The sequence below is a fragment of the Anser brachyrhynchus genome, assembly GCF_964034855.1.
Source record: "Anser brachyrhynchus genome assembly, chromosome: 9".
Classification (NCBI taxonomy): domain Eukaryota; kingdom Metazoa; phylum Chordata; class Aves; order Anseriformes; family Anatidae; genus Anser; species Anser brachyrhynchus.
The window spans coordinates 24272050-24297040 of NC_137703.1; the positions used below are offsets into that span (position 1 = coordinate 24272050).

The 24991-nt window shown below is 39.6% G+C and overlaps 1 protein-coding gene across 16 annotated transcripts in view; it reads right to left on the reverse strand.

The window, feature by feature from the left end:
* Positions 1–24991, reverse strand: part of TRIP12 (thyroid hormone receptor interactor 12) — a 75939-nt gene that overhangs the window by 44170 nt on the left and 6778 nt on the right. For 11 of the 16 annotated variants that reach the window (XM_080605257.1, XM_080605255.1, XM_080605252.1 and 8 more), the window contains exon 2: positions 6400–6546. In XM_080605257.1, coding sequence (XP_080461383.1) covers positions 6400–6497 — 98 coding nt within the window. In that variant the 5' untranslated portion in view covers positions 6498–6546. Of the gene's footprint in view, positions 1–6399; positions 6547–22912; positions 22995–24991 lie in introns of those variants that run through there. The other 5 variants (XM_080605258.1, XM_080605256.1, XM_080605253.1 and 2 more) reach the window with 1 other exon arrangement.

Genomic DNA, 24991 nt, shown 5'->3' on the forward strand with positions numbered 1-24991 from the left:
ACCAACTCAAAGGACTGAGCACTCTTTGGTAATACTGAAGTGAGAGGAATAAAGTAACATGCTAGTGATGAAGGGAGACAGATGAGACAGGAAACCTGTGATGTCAGAGAAAGGAGTAAGTTTCACATAGATAAGCTACAAGAGTTCTTTCAAGCAGCTTTCAGCTACATGCAAAAGCTCGTTTATTGTATGAGCTCTGACTAGAGGTCAAAGTTCATATTACACTATCGATAATATTTAAGACGGAAGTTACATCTTCAAAAATATTCCACATCTGTGTTTCAAAACCAATGAGTATCACCATCTGCATGACTCATGAGACAGCTCATCAGCATACAAAACAGCACAGTGTAAATAACTGCTAAGGCAACAGACATCTTCCTTTTACTTCCCTGGCCAGAACATGCTTTTGACTTAGCATTAACTAGGAAATTTCAACCATTCATATCCTACCCACATAGAACCACTATGAGAGCACCACAGAGCACCACTAACCTTTACTAACCTCAAACTGTCCTAGTATTAATGCTGGAAGAAGCAACACTTCAAGTTAAACAAGCATTGATTGTTTCCAAAGAGCCTATACAAATCACATCGAAGTGCTATTCATCTCTCATCCTTCAAGTAGAGCTATGCAAACACTTGTGAATCATACAGGTGAGGGAGGTGGAATGGGAATTTAAGACTGAAGTGTCCTATTCCAAATCATGTCCCCAAACAAGCAAAAAGTTTAGGCCAGAGAGCAAGTGGAAGTGATTTCCTCAAGCTTTCAGATAGTCCCGCCCACACTACTAGACTTCTGGGATTTGGTTGGAAAAAACTAAGCCTAATACATGTCATGTTTGACATGTTCACTATCCTTAGTAGGAAAATCCTACTAAGACTAACCAACTAAGTGATGGCCACATGATAATACTTAGAGTCAAAACACCAAAATTTGAGTAATACAACTGTTTTTTTGGTAACTTTCCTTCATCAGTTTTTCCTAAAGTTATTTTTGTTATGTTTTTAAACTTCCTTCTGAAGTGACTTTTTTCTTATTCTCCTCAAGTATTTTTCCTAAAGTATTCCTAAAGCCAGTTACTCAGAGAATAATGAAGGCATCTAGACAGCCCATATTAAAGCATTCTGTGGTGGCTCACCCTTCTAACAACACAAGTCTGAAGAGATTAATTGAACAGAGTCTTCTCCATACTCAAGTAATTTGTCTTTATTCCTCATATTAAGAAAAGTAATTTTTACTACTCAAAAGATGAAGTAAATCTTAGTCTCACAACAGCAAATTCTATCAAAATAACCCTGGGAATGTTTCACTCAATCCTGAGTGTTTAGATTTTTCTTTTCCCAACAGAAGATTAAGGCATTAAATTTACTTCTCTCCTGAAGGTAACTTCCGTTACTCCAACAGTAAAAGTATAACAATTTACACTTGGTATTAGTCTTTTTCTTTATGTAAGCTAACTGATCAGGGTTCATTTATTCTGAAATACATTGATTTTCCCTTTAAGATTTTGTTTCGATTTAATTAGACTTGGATTCAACTTAGTGCTTTAAGCATTCACAGAACAAAAATAATTAGAAAATCTTTTCAACCAAAATATGGCAAAAAGCAGTGCACCACAACATCAAGTATTTAATGCATACACTGAAGAGTTTCCACTTGGTGCAAGCTTGCTCCCTTCCACCTCTGAACCCTCCAGGTTCTTACATGCTTTAGAGATGTAATTCCATACCAGTGTTCAATTCATATGGACAACAAGCTACAACCATATTGTTGGGATTGTGAATGCTGTATTGTGCAGACTATTCATATTCACTTTGTTTTCTTTATCCAAACTATTAGTAGTAAATGCCTACAACCAGAGCAGAAGCGTTATATTAGAAGCACAACAAATGTGTAGTCAGAAGTGACAAGGATTTTTATTAGCATTATTTTCAGAAGACATACTGTGCACTCAATTTTCTCTCTTCAAGTTTAATTATTCACCTTGCATGTGGCCAAGTAGGTACACAAGACAATAGCAACTGTACATGTAGTAGCACATCAATTAAAAGGAGCATGACATTCACCCCCCCCCCCCTTCTCTAAGATCTAGATAATGGCAAAAAGACTGGCAATTTAAAGACATTATAAGAGAAGGTTAGAACTATACACCAACTAACAAGTGTCCCAATTTATTTTGAGGTTGTGACAGCTTGCTTAAGGTCTTGTTAAAAGTTAACTTATGTTCCAAAGTTGTTAGAATAGTCCAATGATCTAGAAACAAGAAGAGGAACACTCTGAAAACTAAGTGTTATGGGAGTTGCATGGACAGTTAAAAGTTTGATTCATGTTAAAGGCTGTAAGCTGCCTATAATTCCGCACGTGATTCAAGGTTTTTAACTTTAACTGGCCCAGTTACAAGCTCTTTATTTTTTCCCATTAATAAATCTTCCATTCAGAAATTTAATTTCAATAAATATTCCAGCAAGAAGTATTTTGAGAGAGTAAGTGAAGAAGAAGGTAAGTATTTATGAGCTTGTGTTTGTCTGTTTTCATTTGCAGAGGCAGATCCAGAAAGACTGAGGGCTTGCTGCACTTTCAGGAGTTTTTTCCACAACAAAAAGGACAGTGTTATTACCTACTTCAAGGCTCACTTAGCTGGGCTGAGCTGTCTGCTGATACACATTTTAATTCACAGGCAGACACTCAGTTCAGCATAACACTTAGACAAGTTGACAAGTGACCTACCATCCAGCTCACAGGATTTGTAGAAACAGTCCTGTGGAAACCACCAGCCCTTAGCTTTCTTTAGCAAAAACATAATACAGATCTCACTGGAACCCCTCCTCAAAAAGTTACTCTGTGCATACTAAAAAAGATACCTTCTGAAGTTAATAACCAGTGTTTCACCTAATTCTTGTTCCTCAGTAGCTGAAAACAAAGCACTCAATGCTTCCAAATATGAAATCTACAAAACTAAGAACATTCAGTTCTATCAAAAGTGGGATACAAAGGTATTTGTACACATGAAATAGGCTGTGTAAGCCAAAAAAAATGAAAAAAGCCTCCCTCCTCAGGCAACTCAAGCCTCATGCAAGATGTTAGTTCTTAACATATTAAGAAGACTGGTCCAAGACCAGATCCCACTCAGAACAGAGTCAATGTAATTGACAAAAAGATTCTTCTGCCTTTAGTATTTGAAAATGGTTAGACTAAAACGTATTCCAATGTCATCTACGCAACTTACAACTCTTGCTTCTCATTTAGTCTCTAATCCCAAGCACACAAGAATATTTAATATATTCCAAAAACCTAGTTTGCAACAATATTACACTTTCACTACAACTGTCTGTACATCACTCGTGTCAAATTAAAATCCTACTTCAGAATTGCTTTTCCTAAAGATCGCAGAAAAGTTGACAACATGCAGTCTAAAAAAGAAGCACCATTGTCACTTCATGCCACTGGAAAAAAAACAGTATTTTGCAATACTTGTACACAGGACCACTTTCATCACTCTGCACCAATACACTGAAGCATTGCTTGTAACCGAAAGAAACAGTCATCCACAGTACTTTCAGAAAAGATCTTACGTGCCTTGCAACAACACTTCCAAATAGCTGCTGTTTAAAATAAATGCTAGTGGCTCAGAAGCAGTCTGTGGCCTCACTGGGGTTTTAAGCCACAAGGATGCAGTTCTTCAACACACATAGGACAACGTAGTTACAGAATTAAGAAAGCAACAGTAAGTACCTCCCCCAACCCTTCCACTCCCCACAAGAAAGAGCACTTTTATTAATGGATCTGCTTCCCACTCCTCTTCATTTTCCCTCTGCAAAGGAAAACTATCACTCCTGCTTCCTTACAAACCTGAGAGAGTCCACGTTCAATGCAAAGTGCTAGAAGGAAGAGTTCAGACAGAAGTTCCTGTTGTACAATTAGGGGGGTTCCACCATAAAAGTAATTTTAAATTACGAGGATACCATTAAGTACTTTTGAAGCTGAAAGTACTGTATCATCCACAACAGCAGGGCATTCAAAGCACAGTTATTTCAACATCACTACCAAAAAAAGGAAGAAACACATTAGTCTAACTTCACTGAGGCATGTTTGGTTATGTGCATACATAGAAGGGAAAGGGGGGGGGGCAGTTCACCTGTTTATACATCTGTTTTCACAAACATATACTTTTGTTGTTTGGTTGTTTTTCTTTTTTTTTTTTTTAAAAAAAGGCACATCACAGACACTAAGCTTACTGCCAATTGGTGCTGCAACAATCTTTCCACACAGCCTATGAACTTAGCAACACTATTTGTTTAAAAAAAAAACAAACCAAAATCAAACACTCAAATATCAGATCAAGTTATCAAGCTGGATGAATAATCACTAGTAAAACAACAGGAGAAAACACATCACAGGCTTTCCCCATTCAGAAGTGTTATTGGGGTGACACTAATAGAGTCCAGTCTAAAACAAAACGGGATCACACTGTTGCTTCCAGGTTAAGGTAAATCTGCCAATACTATGTATCAAAGGAGGAAGATTCCACATTTATTTTTACACATTAGACCAGACGGGAGTTCACAATTTCCAAAGTCTTTATGTAAGTGAAGAGTAGCTGCTCATCAGGTAAAAATCAATAAAGTTCTAGCAAGAAACCTTTAAGATATACAAGAATCAGAGATACGCATTAGCATTTCAGCTTGGAAGGGCTATCTTTCTGACCTCCTTCACAACAGACTTCACTTGAGGAACCTTACTGAGGAGAACATACAAAAGACAATAGGAGACTGAATTCATTATAATGTTTATGTTAGCAAGTATGCTTTGTCCAGGCCTTTATGTGCTTTGCTAACCAAAAATGCTCGTAAATAGCTGCAACGGTAGCAGAGGCCCCATTCTAAAGAACCCACGTTTTCAAAATCGTGCTAAAAAGAAGTGAGCAGGTTTGAAAGCTTCCATCAATTTCAAATAAACAAAGGCCTTTAGTTCTGATAAACCTCTTACTTACAGAATTTTGACTGACATGGACTTGGTAAGAGATGGAAAAGGTTCAGTCATTTAAGACAAGTTGCAATACATGAAAACACAGGATTTTCATTGTAAGAGAGTAGTGTTACCCCTAAAACTCTTCAGATTATCTGCTTCATTGTAGAGCTTCTCCTGATATTCTGTAGCAGGATGTCAGGAAGAAGGAGAAAAAGAGTTGGTAGGGCAGTATCCATCTTAACATTTATTTAGATGTAGAGATAACACAATATGCAGAACAGAATGAAGGGTTCACCATGCCTCAGTTAAGGAAGGAGAACTCTCCAGAAACAGTGCTGGTCTGCAAAATAATCAGCTACATCAAGCAACAGCTTTATCCTCCCCATGCTATAAAAGCACTGGGCAGAAGCCTTGTGTTTACCATTCATTTTTCCATTTATGCAATGTCTAGAAAAAGTAAAACCCAATTCTGTGGATCAAATTACTTCCCACAAGGTTCCTTAAAAGAACAGTTAGCATCCTTCACCCATCAAGCAGTGACCTTGTTTTCAGTTAGACCGTATGCCAGTAAGAAATATTATGAAGGTTTTGAATTCTAGTACAGAAAAAAAGCGGTGCAAGAACTTCTTAGCTGGTACCACTTAGTGCAACATTTTAATAATATTCTTATACCACAGAACCCAAGACCAAAATACATGTATTCAAACAACTGCACCAGTAATAGCTCTGAGGAAATGCAATGAAATGCATTGACAGATGTTGCCTACCATGGTACTGTAAAATTAGTGTAATGAAGAAAGGTTAACAAAATTAAAGACAGACATATCCTTACATGCTTCACTCACATAAAGACTCTTACTTCCTTAGTTGACATAATAATTACACAGCAAAGTTTCAAGGATCCAGTTCTACATTACAGATGCAGCCACTTACAAAACAAATACTACCCAGTCCACTTGCTCACGAGTATGAATACAGTAATACATGACAAGCTCTTCATTCTTGAATTATTCAAAACCTGCACAGAAGTAACATGCAATGCAAGACAGAGATGGCAGTTACTTAATATTTTCTAAGAGCAACACAGATTTTCCCAGATTGCACAGACCAGTGAGTCTCCTTGCCCTCTGGAGACTCTTGTTAAAAGACAAGGAAAAGGTGGAAGGAATTTGTTACTACTTGTGATTTTGCAATATCGCGTAGTTATGCTTCTTCCATACAGATCTACTACTGCTATTCTAGCTGCATTACGATGAGTTACCCATGTTTTCAGGCCATGCAACAACATTACAGATAGCATTTGAGGGGAGAAGAAGTTTTTACTCAAGTTTCAGTGCTTGAATTTCAGGGTAGAAAACTTCATTCTTTAATTAAAGTCAATTTAACTTTGCCTTTATACATAAAAAACGCAGAAGCAACAATCATACCTTCCTCCTACTGCGTCGTCTTGTGGCTGGGCCCCAGCAGTGTTCCTCTGTGAACGTCGCAGTGACCCCCCTGGATTGTTATTAGGCCGGTTGGACATTGGCACCTCTCTCCTGAAGGGACATACCCTTTCTAGACACTATCATTCACTGAAAGACAAGAGAGAGAGACTCATTAAGACATGTAGCACGAAGACTCACAGCCATGCCTCAAAGGAAGCAAGTGTAAAATGCTATAGTTTAAGCAAAAGCTTAAGACAAAAAAAGACTATGAATTTTAAGTTTAGTTAAAAACACACAGGGTGAGATATAAATACTCTTCAGAAGAATCTTACGTCGAACAACCAGTTTCTAGTGCATCTGTAACAGAAGACAGTCTACCAAAAAAAGCAATAACTTATTTTATAGTTATTTTATTTAAGGAGCCAAGATGAATGCAGTTTAAGAGAACCTGCATTTGTCAACATCGGAAAAACTAACTAGTAAAAATTCAATGCTTGATAGAGAACCAACAGTATTTAAGTATTTTAACTGGTACTGTCATCTCCTGCAATGAGTTTCAAGAATAAGCAGCAGTATCCACAAGATAACAGAAGTAACTTATGCTTTTAAATCTGCTTCTTTCTCTGATCAGATTTACGCAACTCCCATTTGCACAGAAAGATACAGTAATTCAGAAAAAAATCTGACTAGAAACAAGAATTTCTAATTTGTGAGAGCATAACTAATGGGATAATGTTTAGTTTTATAGGTGAAAGAATTGAACTGCACAGTTGCTTTAAAAATTTAAGTGCCATAAAGCCCAACTAAACTTCAGGAACAAAGATATTTTTAAGATTAACTCTCACTTAAGTTCTCAGTGAAGAGAGGTGACTGGTATCCTGTAAAATCAGTGGTTCTAAACAGAAAGTACAGCAACAGGACCACAACCAGCAAATCCAGTTTCACTGTTTTTAAATTGTGTGGAAACCAGTTAACACAGAATTCCCCACACACATTCACAGGTGAAAAAAGCCACAAGGAAAACAACCCAAGCTTAACAACACAGCCTACACACTGATTTAGTATCTGTTATATCTATAAGCACAATAAGCAAGAAGTCTGACAGGAAAGGTTTAATATACCACTTCAGCTGCAAGTAACTGTTCAGTTTTGGGCCCCTCGCTACAAGAAGGTCATGGAGGTGCTCGAGAGAGTCCAGAGAAGGGCGACGAAGCTGGTGAGGGGTCTGGAGAACAAATCTTACGAGGAGCGGCTGAGGGAGCTGGGCTTGTTCAGCCTGGAGAAGAGGAGGCTCAGGGGCGACCTCATCGCTCTCTACAGGTACCTTAAAGGAGGCTGTAGCGAGGTGGGGGTTGGTCTGTTCTCCCACGTGCCTGGTGACAGGACGAGGGGGAATGGGCTAAAGTTGTGCCAGGGGAGGTTTAGGTTGGATGCTAGGAAGAACTTCTTTACTGAAAGGGTTGTTAGGCATTGGAATGGGCTGCCCAGGGAGGTGGTTGAGTCACCATCCCTGGAGGTCTTTAAAAGACATTTAGATGTTGAGCTTAGCGATATGGTTTAGTGGAGGACTTGTTAGGGTTAGGTCAGACGTTGGACTGGGTGATCTTGGAGGTGTCTTCCAACCTAGACAATTCTGTGTAACTAAGGCTCAGCTCAAATTCTGGTATCACCAGTAAAATAACTCTGAAGACATCATCACTATAGCCAGATGATTCTTGACTGCCACTTTCTATTCCTCTAGAAGGGCTTATGGAATTGAACAGAAGTGAACAGAAAATAAGAGACCCCTAAGTTACTCCATTTCACTGGAAGCCATAAGAAACCAGGCATATAAATTGGTATTACGCAAACCATCACCTCACACGCCGCGCACAATGCCCACAGGAACACAGACGCGATCAAGATGCCTGCACAGCACAACAAGTCAGCAATCAGGCTCCCGCTAGCTCAGATGCAGTCTTCTTACACCTGAACAATTTATAGTGGATTGGAAAAGGCCTGCTATAGCTGGAAGTTACGCCAGCTTGCTAGCACAGGCAGGTTAGTCAAGTTGAAGGAAGTCTAAGTGATAGCATTCTCTACAGAGAGCATACGACAGATGCGAGCCCAGTAACTAGCATTACTAGCATTAAACAGGCAAAAAGCGCACTGAGGTTCCAGCACCGCCGAGAGGATCTAGCTGAAGCCAGTCACAGGCATTGTCAAATGCTGTTGTGCATTCTCCTTCATTTCTCTATATTCAAACACAAGTGAAAACATCTCTGTGTAAACACCAGCAAGGAGGCAAGTTTTATCAAGTCTCTTTCTGAAAGGAGGAAACAGTATCCTCTGCACAGAGGTCAGCTGAGGATTAAGTGAGGTGCTTATGTCAAACTGTCGGCCATATTATAAAATGGTTGCCATAAATCTCATACCACCTACAAGAAGAACGTGCATTTCACAAGGACTCATTGTGCAAGGAGCAATGCTAACTAGAGCTCTACTACCCCAGCCACATGCTTCCCCTGCTAGAGCCAGTGCATAGGCTTCTCCACAAAACACCAGAAGATGCTAAAGTCAGCATCACACCCACAATCCTGGCACCATCTAGAGAAACCTTGATGTAATGGTGGCCTGCCTGCATCAAACAGCCACTTTCAACAATTTGCTTTTAAGAGTTGCACAGCACAAAGCGTTGTTATATCCAAGACATTTTCAGCTGTGTCCAAAAATGAATTGTCAGCTGTCTTTCCCTGCAAGCCATCCATCAAATCAAGATGATGCCCAGGGTCCAACATATATTGAAGTCTCTCAACTTAATGTTTCTTAATGTGTAGTGGTACCACAACTCCCCGTTCGCCTTTCAATATAATGAATATAATGCTGCCTCATGATTTGGCTACAACCTTTGACATCAAAGCATTAACTTAAGTTTCCATGTAAGTATCGACGACACACAGTATCAGGTGCCCAGTTAACCCTGCAGGAAAGAGATCTTCTTAGTGAGTCACAACTGACTAGAGCTGCTAAAAAAAAAATCAGGAGAGAGCCTTGAGGTTCCTAAATCTGAACCGTTCTCATTCACATTTGTTCCTCCAATCCATCTATAAGCTAAGTGCTGGGAGTGAGGCTTATTCCCCCCTCCCCAGCCCTAGATACCTGAACTCGGTTACCTCAAAGGAGATGCACATGCCAGCACATCAGCTGAACTGCAGCCCTGTCACACTTCAAGACATCTCCTTGACTACATTGAGTGCTTACTCCACACACCCACAATAAGATGAAGTTACAACTGTACACCAGACCTTTGTGCTTCAGTTAACAGGCTTTGTCATTTGAAAATGTTAAGTTCAGGTCCCTTGCTCGTATTAAGTTTTCTGTAAACAAGTTATTCTAGGTCATGTTTTACAACTCTATACTCTTGGCTGTAATGATACCAAAGCACTGGCCTGCAGAAGCTCTCCTCGTAAGCAGAGGTGTTTTAGACTAAGGACGAACTCTGAAAAAAATGTATTTCAAATAAATTCACAACATCTAACAGCACTGGCATCAAATTGTTATCTTGCACAATATTCTTGTTTCAGTAAACACTTCCTTATTATGCTTGCCTGTTGTCTTTCTTACTGTAAAGAAAAGTAGAAATCAGTTTCTGCAGACCTAACAAACTTATCACAAGTGTTACAGCTCCAAGCTGTATATGCCAATGTATTGCCTGGAGAAAGTCCAAAATGACCAGAAAATACAAAAAAAACACCTGTCAGCTTGCAGTGGAAGCCTTTACGTTTACCTTCTCACTCCTGAAAGAGATGACAGGAAGTGACCAACACTCTTCCGTAGCTTTCAAGACAGAGGAAAGACAACTATAAAACAGGCCTGCACCAGCTTTTATTTAACACCCAGAAGTACTTGCTGAAAGATGCTGAACTGTGATGTTGGCTATGGAGAGGAAAAGGAGTAAACAAAAGTGCTCCAACAGGCCTCAGGCCTCGAATCACATTAGATGAGAAACCGGTAAAAATCCCCACGAAAAAGAAACTAAGGCTTTTCAAGAGAAGAAGGCTTCCTTAATCTACTTGGATCACCTCCACAACTGGTACTTGAAGTTCTTTGCAAGAGTCTTGGTATGCAACAGCTTTTCAGGCTCCTGTAATCCAGCCTCCTGAGTATTCAGGGCCATGTAGTGCCTCTGCCTGCAGTACCCCATTACAACACCAGTTACCTGCTGGGAGTTGAGCTAAGTGTGTTGGTCAGCATACTCTCTCCCTTCACACCTTGGTCTACAAACAGTGCCTTCTTTAATGCTGCAGCAGCAAGCCAGTTTGTCAAAATTACAAAAGCTCAGCATCCGAAAGCCAGTATTAGGCAAAAGGAGGGAAGAAGGAAGGAAAGGCATGAGGATGTTATGTGCCTTGAAAGTCCAGGACATTTTCTTCCAGCAAGTTGCAATCTTGCCAACCAGAACTAGAGTTTAGTACATTTGTCAGAAAAAGTTAATTATAAGACTTCAGATTCATATGCCCTCGCTTTAGTGTAGTGAATTTACTTGATGAACTGTATCTGTGACAAATCTAGTCATTTAGGGTAAAAGCAACTTTCTAAATATATGCATAACGCATTTAAGAGTTGAGAGCAATTACAACCAAACGAAAGATCTTACTGCATAACGTTCAGTAACTACTAATTTGTTTCAGATCTTACTTCATTTTCAACTGATCTCATTGCTGCACCTCATTTTTGCTCACTGCACACAAGGTTCTCCTTCACCTGCAAACATCCACAACTACTTTCTTGCCTTGCAAGCAAGCACTTGCAAATACTCAATTACTTCTACCACTTCACCAGCTGACTCAAATTTAAGTAGCATTTTTACTCCAGTTAGTTGATTTAAACCAAGTCCTGTGCAGCTGATTTTCATACAGCACTCTTCCTCACTACAGTCTCTGAATTCAGTAGTTCTCAGCTCCACCCAGCTCTTTCCACTGCAGTCCTCACCTCCAAACAAGTGAGCCTTCATGTCAAAGCTCCACACAGGCAGAAGCCCTTATTCTCAGTTTAGTAAGCTCTCATCCGTTCTCGTAGAAAGAGTTCATGGAATGACTGGGTAAAAAACAACATACTAAAGATTTCCTAGACAAATTAGTTTCTGACCACATCTCCCAAATTCTCATCATCTTTCCCTTCTGCCGGATAAGAAGTTTCTACACAATAACAAGCAAAAGAGATCTTCTCCCATGAGATTCAGTAAGGATGCTGGATTTCAACTGCATTGATGCAGAGTCTGTTATTCAGCTGCCTGAAAGCATTGGGCCTGAAGGAATGCCAAGCTTTTCTTACCCCAGCACAGAAGCAAGCAAGCTACCACTTATTTTCTTATCTGTTTTCATGTTTATGTTCTCCCCATGAAAAGCCATAAGCTGTCTACATTATTTAAAGATGCTAGAGCACACTACAGTTTACCTACTGCATTGCATCTAGTGATACAAAATTCACAAGGGGACTTTTATCAGATTAACTGCTTTTAATATAGAAATGATACAAAATTGCACTGAATGACACACAAAGTTGGATTATGTTATTTTTATATTCTCCCCTCACAACGCTAAAACCAGGAAAAAAAAACAGCCCAAAACACACACACACCCCAGAGCAAATTCAGGAGGAGGAGAACGTTAACAGCTAAAAACATTATACAGCCTCTCAGTTCTGTAACACTACCTCAATGCAGGGAAGCCAGACAAACGACAAGGAAGTTTGTTCTTAAGAAGAACATTAGGTGCTAATGAAACAGATTTTTATACCTGCTCCAGCACAGAATTTCTACACACTGAGAAGCTGCATGACTTAGTCAGCTCTCTTGGAAGAGATTAATAAAATATTAATGGAAGGCAAGCAGACTTTAACAACATACTAAGGCAAACTCCCATTCAGACCCGACGCCTTTTTGATACAGGGCTCAATAGCAGCCCAAGTGCCACGTTAGAACCCCAGGAAGCCCAGGCTGGAAGTGACTTCTAGAGATGCTCTGGTCCAATCTCCTGTTGAAAGCAGGACCTAAGTCACTTTAGAGTTCCCTAACTCTGCAGATGAGTAACAGTTTCTGAACCTCAGTGACAAAACAGGGAGGTCTAAGCAAGACCAGAAAGGCAAAAGGTGAATAACAAGTGATCCCCTGAAGGGAGGGGAAAGAAAGAAATCACCGATTAAATACCAAAATACCATGCCAGGTATAAGCTGTTAACTTACACAAACTGTTAGCTACAGACAGATTTTTCCAGATTGCTGACAAAAAATAGCTTCAATACAATACTCTTCCTAGATTCATTTGCAATGGAACAGTTCCTGCTAATTCAGCTGTTCTGTAATCATCCAAGTGGAAGCATTTCTCAAGCACTTCAAAAATACCTCAGTACACCAAGGAATTATGGATACTGCAGAACGCTTCTGAAATACCCGCAGGCCATAAATACACTCAAGATACAGACCCCACAGAAAAATCATAAAAGTATTAAGAGATACTCACTGTTCCACTGGCTTCACAATGCAGACAGCCATCACAAGATGAAGGTAACATTTGATTTTTGCTACATTAGAAAGCTTTTACCTACAGTCTTTCAAGACCTTAGATCTTGCCCACCAATCTAGCTGAGACAGTGGCAGCAGACAAGGCCACGTTCACAGAATCAGCAAGCAAGTTGCTGGGAGCACGAACAGATATAACCAATTTTCATGTACATCATTTTATGTACATGTCTATAATAACCAACAGAGAGATTGGGAAGAAAAAAGAGCAAAAGAGGAAGAGAGAAAAGCTAAACATATATTCATTTGCAATCTCACAGTTCAGAATTAAGGGGAACTATACTGCTAATTGGCAGTTAGCATATTCAGTACCTCAAACTGAAGACTTACAAACTCCTAGAATAGAAAGGAACACTGAAAGTGCCTCTGAAAAGATGCATAATGCTGCTCACAAGAAGAACGCCAAGGCAGTTAGGTTGGACCATATCATCCAACAGGTTATACATGCCGTGACCCCAAGCCAGCACAGCAGCATCCTTAACTCCTCACTTCTGTTAGGCAAAAGGACTGGAAGATATTGGGCAGAGTACACCAGAGCTTGAGAATATGCAGTCTGAGTAAATCAGAGATCAAGTACTGTTTAAGGCAAACTCTAAATAGACAGTATCAAACTTTCTGGAGTTGAAAAAAACAGTTTTGTAACGGTGCAAAGACATGGTGATTGCAGAAGCTGAACAGTCTCCCCTGCTTCAAGCATGTCAGTTGAACTTCAAGTCTGAGACCAGAGACTTTTTGCTGGGTCTGGTAGGGAAGAACAATCTGAAAATGCCTTTATGGAATAAGGTTTTAAGTATCCTCCAAGTCACTAAAGATTACTAAGACCTAGCTACAGCCACCGGTTTAGAAAGAAAACAGTGAACTGGTCTATGCTACAATCAGAACCTTTACTAGTCCTTTTGGGCTGTCGAAAAAAACTAACACACCAAACAGGATGCTATTCTGACCTATAGGAAAGCACTGCTCCTGCTGACAGGTGGCTTCATTACCAGTCAACAGTACCAATGACTGTCTAAAGAGCCTACAGAACAAAGAGAAGCCTATGGGTGGAAGGGACAGCCACAAATAAAGCTAAAAAAATGCACCTGTTGGACAGCAGAATATTCCTATTCAGCTGCAGAGCAAAAAGGAACCTAAACCACTAATCACGTTCCTTTCTCTGTATGCTTATACAGGATACAAAGTTGAGCTCAGGTGTCTCAGGTCTGCTTGTACGGGGCTAGTGTCCCCAGCTTGTGGTACACAGGAATCCATAGTTTTTTCAGTATTGAAATGAAGCTATTTTAGCGCACTGAGAAGTTAAACCAGAACTAAATCCTGACTGAGATGCTTGAGAGCTGTTTAAGAGGCTACCTAATGCTAAGGATGTAAAAGCATTCACGTCCTATAATCTTCTGTATTCTCCTTCTCTTCTGAAAAAGAAGCTGCAGTATGAGGAAGCAAAGTAAAGGAATTACATGGAACAAACAACACTGTTCTGAAGGCATTCCTCTTCAGTTCTATCACCTTATTGCTTTGTTTGTCCTATGTTAGGGGCAGGAAGCATACAAGTTGTTTCACTCTTCATTGGATTGCATTTTGGTTCACAGAAGTATACTGGTGCCATTCAAATCTTAGATCCCTATCCAAAGGAAAAGTTAAGAAAAGTAGCATGTATTTCATTTTATTCTTTCTTTTTGATCGTTTAATGCTCTGCATCTTTCAAAAATAAGAAACTTTTTACTATCAAAATCAACTGTTCCTCTTGTTTCTGAGAGCATCATCAACGAAGTTTATTACAGAAAACAATCTCTCAGAATAGCTATTAACAAGGGGAGAGCACAACCTAATTCAAACTAAAATTCAAATTAAGTTGTTCTCCAAAGAAAGCAAGTTTGTTACCCTTCCATATCATCCTTTTGGCATGTCAAAACTAGTTCAACCCAAGTTTTTCATCAGTGTATTATTCAACGTGAATTCATTAACAAAGAAAAGGAATACTCTCAGCAGCAGGATGCCATGACTCAATACTTTTCATGTTTGCAACACCTGTAGCTTCTGTCTTCAGTGCCTTGATGTCTGTTTTTGTTCTGTTTTTAAAATCAGCTAAAAACTAAGTTCTTCTGCATGCTTCAGCCCATACTGCAGCAGTTAATTTTTTTCTGCTCACCAATATGAAGGCTATGAAAAGCACAGGAACCCAGAAGCCTCTGGATCAATCTGCATTTGACAGAAGACCAGTCTGAACTGGATAGCTGCAAGTCAGCCAGCAACAGTGTCACTTCAAAAGAAGCCTGGAGATTTTTAAGCCACCTCAATATGAAAGATTTGTTATAACACAGGGAGAATCAGCACATGGGTACTTCAAAACTCAGCACAGAGAATGTTAACTGCAGAATACTGAACCAGTTTGTTTCTTGGTTGAGAAATCATTTCCCTTCCTTAAGGTAGGAATGGAAAAGAAGGGAAGAGTGAAGAACCTGTGCCTTCAGTGTTTCTTCTGTATACTTGGGTCAGAGCAACATTTCTCCAACAAAGCAGATCCTATAGCAAGAGCTCGACCCCACCCCTACAGGAGCCTTTAAATTACTGCTACTTACCGACAAGCTGCTGAACTGCGAAGCTTACCCTGTGAGAGTCTCAGTGTGCAATTCTGCTACCTGGCGCTCATACATGCGTGCTTTCAACTTGTTAGCAACAATGGAAGTAATACTAACTTTAATTAAAAATTAAAACAGAAGCAGCTGCAATCTCAAGGAAGAAAATAACATTTTCCAACAACCAACTTCTGCCCAAAACTCTATTTGTGTACACACAGGTTAGAAAGGTTCCACAGAGGAAACCAAGATTAGACATCTAAGTAAAGGCATTACGTAGATCTACCTTTAAAAAAGGTAAATAGGGAAGAGACTGAGTCTTCATTTCAATGGCGTTCAGCTTCAGCTGGAGGTTAGTTTACATTCAGAAATGCCTAAAGTTGAGAAGCCTGCTCACTCTTACCAGCAGGTCTTAAGACAGTTGAAAGCCAGAAAAGCTCTGTTTTCAACGGAAAGGGGCAGGGAACGTACTCACCTGTTACCTGCAAAACTAAAGTGGATCTCAGGTTTTGGCATCATCCACACATCATTTGGAAAAGTCTTGGACAGATCAGGAGGATCTTGGGAGGTGGTTGCTTTTTGGGTTTGTTTTAAAGTCACTGATATTTAGTACTGACTCAAGCTAATGTCTGCTAAGGCTTCTTTTCCAAAGCCATCTAAAGCTGATTAACTGTCCTGAACAAAGGCTTCTCTCCACCGAGCTACACAAAAAAGGTCATAGGCCTACTACATAGCAAGATTCCTACACCACCTAAGACAATTGGGGGAAGTGGTTTAATTGTGGTTTCTTGAGGAAGAAATCTAATTAAAACCGATCAAGACTCCTGCTTCCTCCACATCGGATCTGCATGTGGATCTTCGACTGTCGCAAGGATACCACAATAAAAAGCAGAGGGATTTTAAGAAGTTTAAGGTTTCTAAGCCAGGTAGCACTCAAAGCAAGGAGGGGGGAATTGTGTCACAAGTACATTTTTCTCAACCCAGGAAAAACAGTTTTATACATTAACATAATAATTTTTAGCAACGTAGTTAGTGAGCTGCAAAACTTTTACCATACTACCACACAACTGTATAAAATCGTGAACCAAACAACCTAACTTACACACACAGAAGAGAAGTTATGCTTAAAACTGAGCAAATGGAAGGCACACCCAGGGCAACACCTGCTAGATTGAGGATTAAGCTGTCTTTAATCCTATCAATGATAGGATCAGGACTTTATTATGCTCAGAGCTATTCTTTCACAGGAACTGCACACAAGAACATACAATATTAGCTTACACATTTGCATTTTAGGAATGTTCCAACCTTTGCAGTAAGAGAAAAATAGTTGTCAAAATCCTGAGTACCAGGCTTTAAGCAAGAATCAAACACTTTGTGGTACACTTCACCTATGAGACTACCTTCCCCCTGAGCATGCACACCTTCTCATTACTCAATGAACACCATGCGTTAGAGGAACAAGGTATTGTACATTTGGATTACAAAGAATGTGAAAGGCACATGCATCCAGAGAGACTGAACTGAGATGCTGAACTTGAGCAAGTTTAAATATTAGAAGTCTAATACTTTTTAGCAGGATGCCAGACTTAGTTTTAACTTTAAACTAGACAAGAACACATCAGCTTCCCCCCCCCCCCCCCCAACACAGAAGAATCACCAACTCCCCTCTTCTTTCCCATGTGTAAGAGCCACCAGCCCTTTTTTCTACTTTACCTTACCAATGGTAAGGTAAAATAAGGTACAGTGGAGGTAATTCTTACCCTTACTCTCCAAGGCTACCTGCCCACTTTCCTTGCCCAAACAAGGCCCACAACTACACCTTTTTTTTTTTTTTACAGTTCACTAGATTAACAACTTGACAAAAAGTGAAGTATTTATGAATGCGGGGTCACAGCTTGGTCGGGTTTGCCAGAGCCCAAATACCTTCCTGATGGTGTTTCCGAGTTGGAAGAAAGCCTTCTTACTGCCTGCAAGAAGGCAATCCAATAGATGCCACCCAAATCTGCCCAATGCTCTTTAGTTACCTTCCAGCTCAACTCCTGCTCTCCGATGTACTCCAATGTACTGGAAAGATTCACAGACTGTCAGTAATACTGAACAGAGATCAGAGGAACAAAGTTTCTCCACAGCTCCCTGATACTTACGAAAGAATAAGCAGGCCCTCTACAGTTTTATCTTTAGACCAAGATGATTATTTCTGAGCCAGATATTATAATAAGCCTTTGCTTCTGCAATTTGCTCTGTGACCCCATCAGAATACTGAACAGTTGCCTCCTATACAGGTGACCTTTTATCCTACATTAACACCGAACTATACCTTACAAGTAAAGCTACAACTTACCCCCATCTCACCCAGATCCAAAAGAAAAAACAGTACTGGTATTGACCTTGTCTAGAACTGGAATAGAACATGGTGAGGAAGAAAAAGACAAGGCTTAATTAGTGTGTGTGTACAAAGACTAAGTACTTGGCTCCAAAGCTATGCATCCATCTTGGTAGGCACCTGAAAGATTTTTGAAAATGTGAAAAAAGCCCATACTGTCAAGGTGGCACTGAATTCAAAAGCAAGCTTCACTTCTCAACTTCTGTGCAAGATGTCTTTTTTCTTTAAAAAAATCCACAAAGCACCCATGCAGCTTTATAACTATTCCACATCCTTCTCCTCTTTACTATTATTTTTTACACCCTTTAATAAAATGCACTTGCAGGGGACACTCAAGGCAAACAAAAGGATATTTAGCTGAAGAGGGCTGCTTCATCACAATGCAAGATAGAACACCTCCTGACAACACTTGAGAAAAAAAAACACAGGGAATTGACTGACTTCAGGGAAGGATTAAAGAACAAACATGCATCAGACAGGCTTGTGAAGGAACAGGAAAAATACCTGCAGGCCCAGAAGCAAGTACAGTTTCTTCCTTCCCTCTGCACAGTATCTTATCATATTAAAAGCAAAATTTACTTATTTCCTAAAGGCTGCAGCCTCTCCTTATCCTACATCTGTTTTGCTAATCAAAGATATTCAGCTAGCAACATGCACATCCACATCCCACATATGATTAAGGAGCAATGAAGTGTTCTAGTAATCATGGTAGCTTTACTACCTTTATTTCCTCACTTCAAGTCTTCAAAGTAATTAGTCCCAGCATCTCCAACACCCATTTGCTACCAAAGATGCTGAATTAATTGAACTCACTTTGGATCTATCCTTCTACGGTGTCTAAACTTCACTGGTATCTTTTCTTTGTATTTAAAGGCTTCCCTGGCAGAACAGTCTTGGGACACAGATACTATGTGCTGCATTTGAGAACAGCCTAGTACAGCCATGAACTACTTACACAGAACTAAAGCAGTTTGAAAACAGTGCCCACTGAAGTTGCAGTATTAATTAATAACTACTTAAAACTATTTAATAGCACATCTATTTTAACTTGTTAGAAGAAGGGGTATTGCATAAAGCTTCTGATTTATTTTTTTTCCCATCAACAGCCTGCTGCTGCAGTTTCAAATATCAGGGCTAGCATATGCCATCACCATATACTAGTATGACAATACTCATTACATTAAACAGCTGCATGATAGAGTTTCAGGGGAGGGAGTGCTTTTTTTTTTTTTAAGAAAAGCTTCAGACCTAGTATAACATTGTGCATTTGATAACCAACACTTTCCTAACTAAAAGGACACCATAAGTTTTCAGTACACATTCAAGTATGACAGAATCTGAGCAAAATGCAGATGTATTTTTTTTTAAATATCTCTATTAACACTAAGCTCAATAGTAATTACGCTGAATCCCACTTCCAATACTCTTCATACACAACTTAACTTACCATTGAAGTCACCATACAGACTACAGAGAGAAAACAAAACAGACATTAGGGCACTGGAGCTGTCATCGTGCAGTTTTGCAGCGGGACTCCACTCGGTGTTCCAAAGAACCAGTACTGAGGGGAGGTAAAAACCCAACCATAGCTCTTGGGAGACATCTTAGTGAACATGGTCACCTTAATGAGCTAGAATTAAGTCAGTTCCTCTCACCCAAAAACTAAGTAAGTGTCTTACGTACTTGACAGAAGATGCTCTCTGACTACGCGTATTTATCCAAAGCTGCTGCCTTGGAGTATGTCATTACTTCAAGTCCCTGCTCTTACACAAACACCTCAGAAAGTACAGGGATAAGGTACAATTATCGGTCTCACTCTAACGCGTGCACAGGCTGATTTCATGTTGAATTGGGTGTATCAAACTTTAGGAGCTAGGTCAAAATACAGATGACTGCATCTGTACAAATTCATATTACCAGGTCTCATCAATAAAACCTTCCAAATTCTGCTGAAACAACCTGAAATTAGATCACCTTCTCCACCACCACAAATGGTGGCTCAATCTATGCAAGCAGAAAGAATAATGCAGCTTAGCTGATAGCCAGTCACAAATACATAAGCTGAAATTCCTTCCACCTCAGAGCTGGGCCACCAACAACCCCACCCTCCCCAGTGCCATGGCAAACATCAGAATAGGTGCAACTCAAGTCTGATGCCATAACCTGGAATACTATTAGCAAGCAACCGACTACCTCAATTTTGGATGCACCCCTACTTACTTTACATACCCATTTAAATCACTATATTCTACTACAAGTTGAGCTTCTGCTGGTAGCTGCTACAGATCTGGACTTGCACTTGTCACTTTCTGCTTTTCATCGTCAATGAAAAGATCAAACCCTTCTGAAGTAAGCATGGGGCTTTTTTTTGACTGTGTTAGCTTTGCTATTTGATACTTCTTTTGTGTTTTCTGTTCATTTTTTAGAAAAGGTTAGATCATGTGTAACACAAACACAGTGCTGGTGCTTGGAAGCCCCTACATCTAATACCAACTCTCTGAGATTCAGGGGAAATTCAATAGTTTCATAGAGTATCCCGAGTTGGAAGGGACCCATAAGGATCATCAAGTCCAACTCATATATCTTTTTTGCATCTTTTTTACTTGTCGCACTCAGTCATCTCCGAGCAGCATTCATGAAAGTGGGCACAAAACACTAGGTCCTTCAACGCCTCACCACAACTGTTCAAAACTTAAACGTGGCAGGCGAGTATCTTTCAGATACCTTCCCTCAAGGGAACTAAGTGTAGAGAACCCTGTGCGAGCTACTAGCATTGATGGCACAGATATAATATTTATGACAACATGGCCAGAGTCAGTGGCATAACATACTATCACATTTGGTTTTTCTCTTCCTCTTTGCCTTTAGCTGCCAACAAGGTATTTTAGGCTAAAAATAAGGCATTTAAAGCACCTTCAACCAAAAATGATCCAGAAACACAATAAAGAATCATCATCCCCCTAGCTTTAAATACAAAAGAAAAAGCCAAACCACTTTAAAAAGAGATCCCATTAGTGTTGACAGTATTTCCAGGAATAGGCAATCCCCTTTTCTGAGCAGCTAAGATTTAAGACTGGTTCTTTCAAATACTTTCCGCAGGACAGCTTACCTTCCTTCTCTTCGTCATTAGCAGCATGAAATTTTATTTGTTTACTCCGTGAAAGCAGGTAGACACATTCTCACTGAACCAGAGTTTAGCAAGAGTCCAAGTGTCCTTTGATGAGGACTATCAAACTACAGCTTTCCACCCGTCAGTTCCAAAGCTGTCTGTTACAGCAAGCAGACTACAGAGAGAAAGAATAATTACCTAATGCATTGTAGTTCCTTCTGTCATAGGTAGACTCAATATACTCATATGCTGCTACTAGGTTGGAAACCCAAAGCTGAGAACGCCACTGGAAATCAGTTTTTGTAAGTTACGGATGCTTAAATATTTTTAACATCTGAAGGCAGGCAATAACCTTAAATTTGTGATGCACTTAAGTCTTGAACTATTATTTCAGCAGTGACAAGGTAACTTCAAATTCCAGAAATAAGATTTTTTGGAAGGAGAACTCTTGCTACTATTTCCACGCTTAGGGAAGAGAGGTCACACACTACTTTAGTTGTTTTGTTGAATTCAAAACTATTTAAACAGCCATTCACTTAAGTAACATCCAAATAGAATACAACACAAAATGAGTTTAGCAGAAAGTATCTGTAATGATGAGCAGAGTATTATCCACAGAAGGAAACCATGAAATAAGATGAAAGCTTTATAACTGTTACAGTCTATGCTTATTTCAACATAATCATATTACCGATGTGGTTACCTAAAGCCAGATCTGTTCCCTTGTAACTTTTTTCCAAAACCATCAAAAATTGTAAAATTCCCCCCACTTCTTCCCTCACCTAAAATACTAATCATGTTAGAATAATTTATTCTTCCATATTTTTGACACAAGATACCTGCAATACAATGAAGTGCAATAATACCAAGCAGCATGGAGATCCCATACCCAAGTACTAAAACCCGAAGTTTTACTATAAGCCAAGACTTTGTCAGCTGAACTAAGCATTACTCCATGTTCCAGTTACTCACAGACTGATATGGCGAGTATTTGGGGGACAGGCTGGGAAGGTAACAATACTTCAGTACACACAGTAACAGAGTAACTGATGAACCTCTAGTGCTTTTGCACAAAGCATTTATCTGTAATCTCTATCCCGTCACAGTTGGCCTTGGTCAAGAGAGAGGAATTCCAGTTCAAAGAACAGAAAAATGCTCTTACAGGAGATGACTAAAAGCCTGTATTATTTAGCCTGGCAACATCAAGGTTATAAATGCCTTCTATAAGGGCCAAGGGTAAGACACCATGAGAAGAAAGTTACTTAAAATGAGAGTACAGTACTAAAATAGTTAGCAGGCAGAATAAAGCTATGAAAACTTTCACACTGGGAGCTGCGCAATACTTAAATTCAATAAAAGGCATGCCGAAAGAATCTTCCAGGAGAACTGAAGAATTAAAAAAGCAAGTATAAAAACAAAACTAACATGGGCACTTAATTGCTTTTTAGACACTTGCAAGTCGAAGATTTACGCGATGTACAAACAGCATTAGCAGATTACACTTTTGACATTAAGAAGTCCCTTACTAAGCTTATTCCTAGGCAGCAGTACTTCACTGTCCTGACATGCAACTTACGAATGCCAAGTTCTGTAGGCCAACCAACAGAAACGAGATGCTAGTTCTGCTTGGGACTGAGACACTTGGGGCAAGCAGTAGAGGTCACAGATGACAGTGGGAAGAAGCAAGCCTTTACTGTCTGCAGTCTGAAGTTTTCCTTGCCCTGTCCCATGGTACTACCGAGAATAAACTATGTGGTAACTAAGGGAAGAGAACTTGTACCCACACCTTCTGCTCGGGTGGGAGCAGGCAGAAGATAGCTCTCCACAAAGCAAGTTATTGCACTATAAGCAGAGACTTCTAGGATTTAAAAATAAAAAGCCACAAACCATACTCCACACTTTTGGATAGGGTTATTCCATGCAGAGGTTGTTTATCCAGCTTGATCCTCCTCTTGCTGTGTCACTCTGTGCCCATATGTTCAAGTTTGATATCTCCCAGATGTAGGGAGGGGTGGGGTTGGAATAGTGCCAGAAGTTGATACATTCAGAAAACCAAACCAACTACTCTTTTTTTTTTTTTGGCAAGAGCTCCTTACAGAACTAGCAGACTAAAACACGGGAGCACTATGAGAGGTTAACACAGATTTTGCAATGGAGTTATTAAACATTTAAGACAACTTATTTCCGAATGGGTTACAAAACAAAGATGGACAAAACATCACCTTAACTCTGCTGATAGAGCAATTTCCAGTATCACCTACTATCTAGTTTTGATTTGCCATCTTACCGCACTGGCTTTCCAAAGAGCCTGTCATGATTTTGTTAAATGAAACCAACACAAACCTAAAAATCTGTTCGGAAGAAACCATTTCTTAGTTGAAGGGGAATAGCTTTTAGATGACAACAACTGTCAGACACATTCAGCAATTTTGTGATGCGTAGCAACCCACTGCGCTTACTGCTGATTAACTTTTTAAAATACTCCAACACTGCTATAGTAAGATTAAATTCATTCACATTAATAGTACATGTGAGATCTAACAGGGTTTGCAGTAATTTTAAGTGGGAATGAAACTGCAACAAATAAAAAAAAGCAACAAGGAAACAGCACACACAGGAGCCCGGCAAGCTTAGGACAATCAAACTACTAAGAACAAGTCGAGGGAACTGATGAAGTGGTTCTGGTGACACTGCAGATACTGCCAGCAGGAATCATGGTTAGAATTTGTAAAGATCCCAGCTGTCTCAACGTGATAGAAACCCTGACTTCACCTGAACAAAATACACGGAGTAGAGTTTTGAGAAGTAGACGATGCAGCTACATTAAACTTATCCACTGGGTTCAGTTACCTAACAGGAATTTACCTTTAAAGCTACACAAGTAGTCTGAGCAGCTTTTGACTAAGTCTATCACAGAGGAAAGCCTGATGTACCCAGGCAACATACTTTACTCCAAACAACCTCTGGAAGCAATAAAGCATAGCAACAAATATATTCACTGTATTGTATTTTGACACAGATTGAAATTACTGATTGTCACTTCAGTCAAGTCTCATAGGCAACAGCAACATTAATTCTAAGTGTGCTCTCAAGAAGTAACTCATTACTGAAGTTGTATTTACCTCATGTTTCCAAATTTATACTTCTCAGATTCTACCTTACTTGAACACATCTGCACACAGCAAAGGCAGAGCCTTCAGTGCCCATTCTGTTCCAGCTCCAGCTTGGTTTCAGCAGTATGTTAAGAATCCCTGTGCTATTAAAAAATAGTAAGAGGGTGTTTTTTTCTACTTTGACCATAGTGCTCAAGTGTTTAAACATGAATGAAAGGCATTTAAAGGGGGTACCATTCCTTCACATACTAAATTCCACAACATTCATCTCTCCTCTTCACAGTTAACCTGAAGAGAACTCCATTTCCATTCTCTCAATTAAGTATTGCGATTTCCAGATTAAGCCATACAATGACATTTCTCTTAACAGTGCTTCTTTCAGTTGTAGTTCAAGTGTTGATGGAAGTTTTGAGCTGGCGTCTTCAGTCAACAGCCTAGTATAAAACGTGGCTAGAACCTACACTGAGCTGCGAGTCTACAAATAATTGAGGTAAATGAGAAATAGGGAGGATGCAGCAGTACTATTTCAACTTTAAAGTTGCCATACAAGAGATCTGAAGAAAGCATACTTGCTATCTTTTTTTTTTGGCAAATAATTTTATTTGTTCTTCTGCCAAGCTTTTGGTAAGAGGGGAAGGGAACAAAACTGATGCCTTTAATCCTTATCCATAACCTTATGTTATAATAACGGCTTTCATTCTTATTACTACTACTTTACTGCAGAAAGCTGACTGTCTCCTGAAAACCACCACGGTAAGATATGGCAACACGCATGCTCATTAAATAAACACGCAAAAGACAGAACACAGGTCATCTTTAAAGCACTGCTTTTGACACTTGGAATCCTGACTGA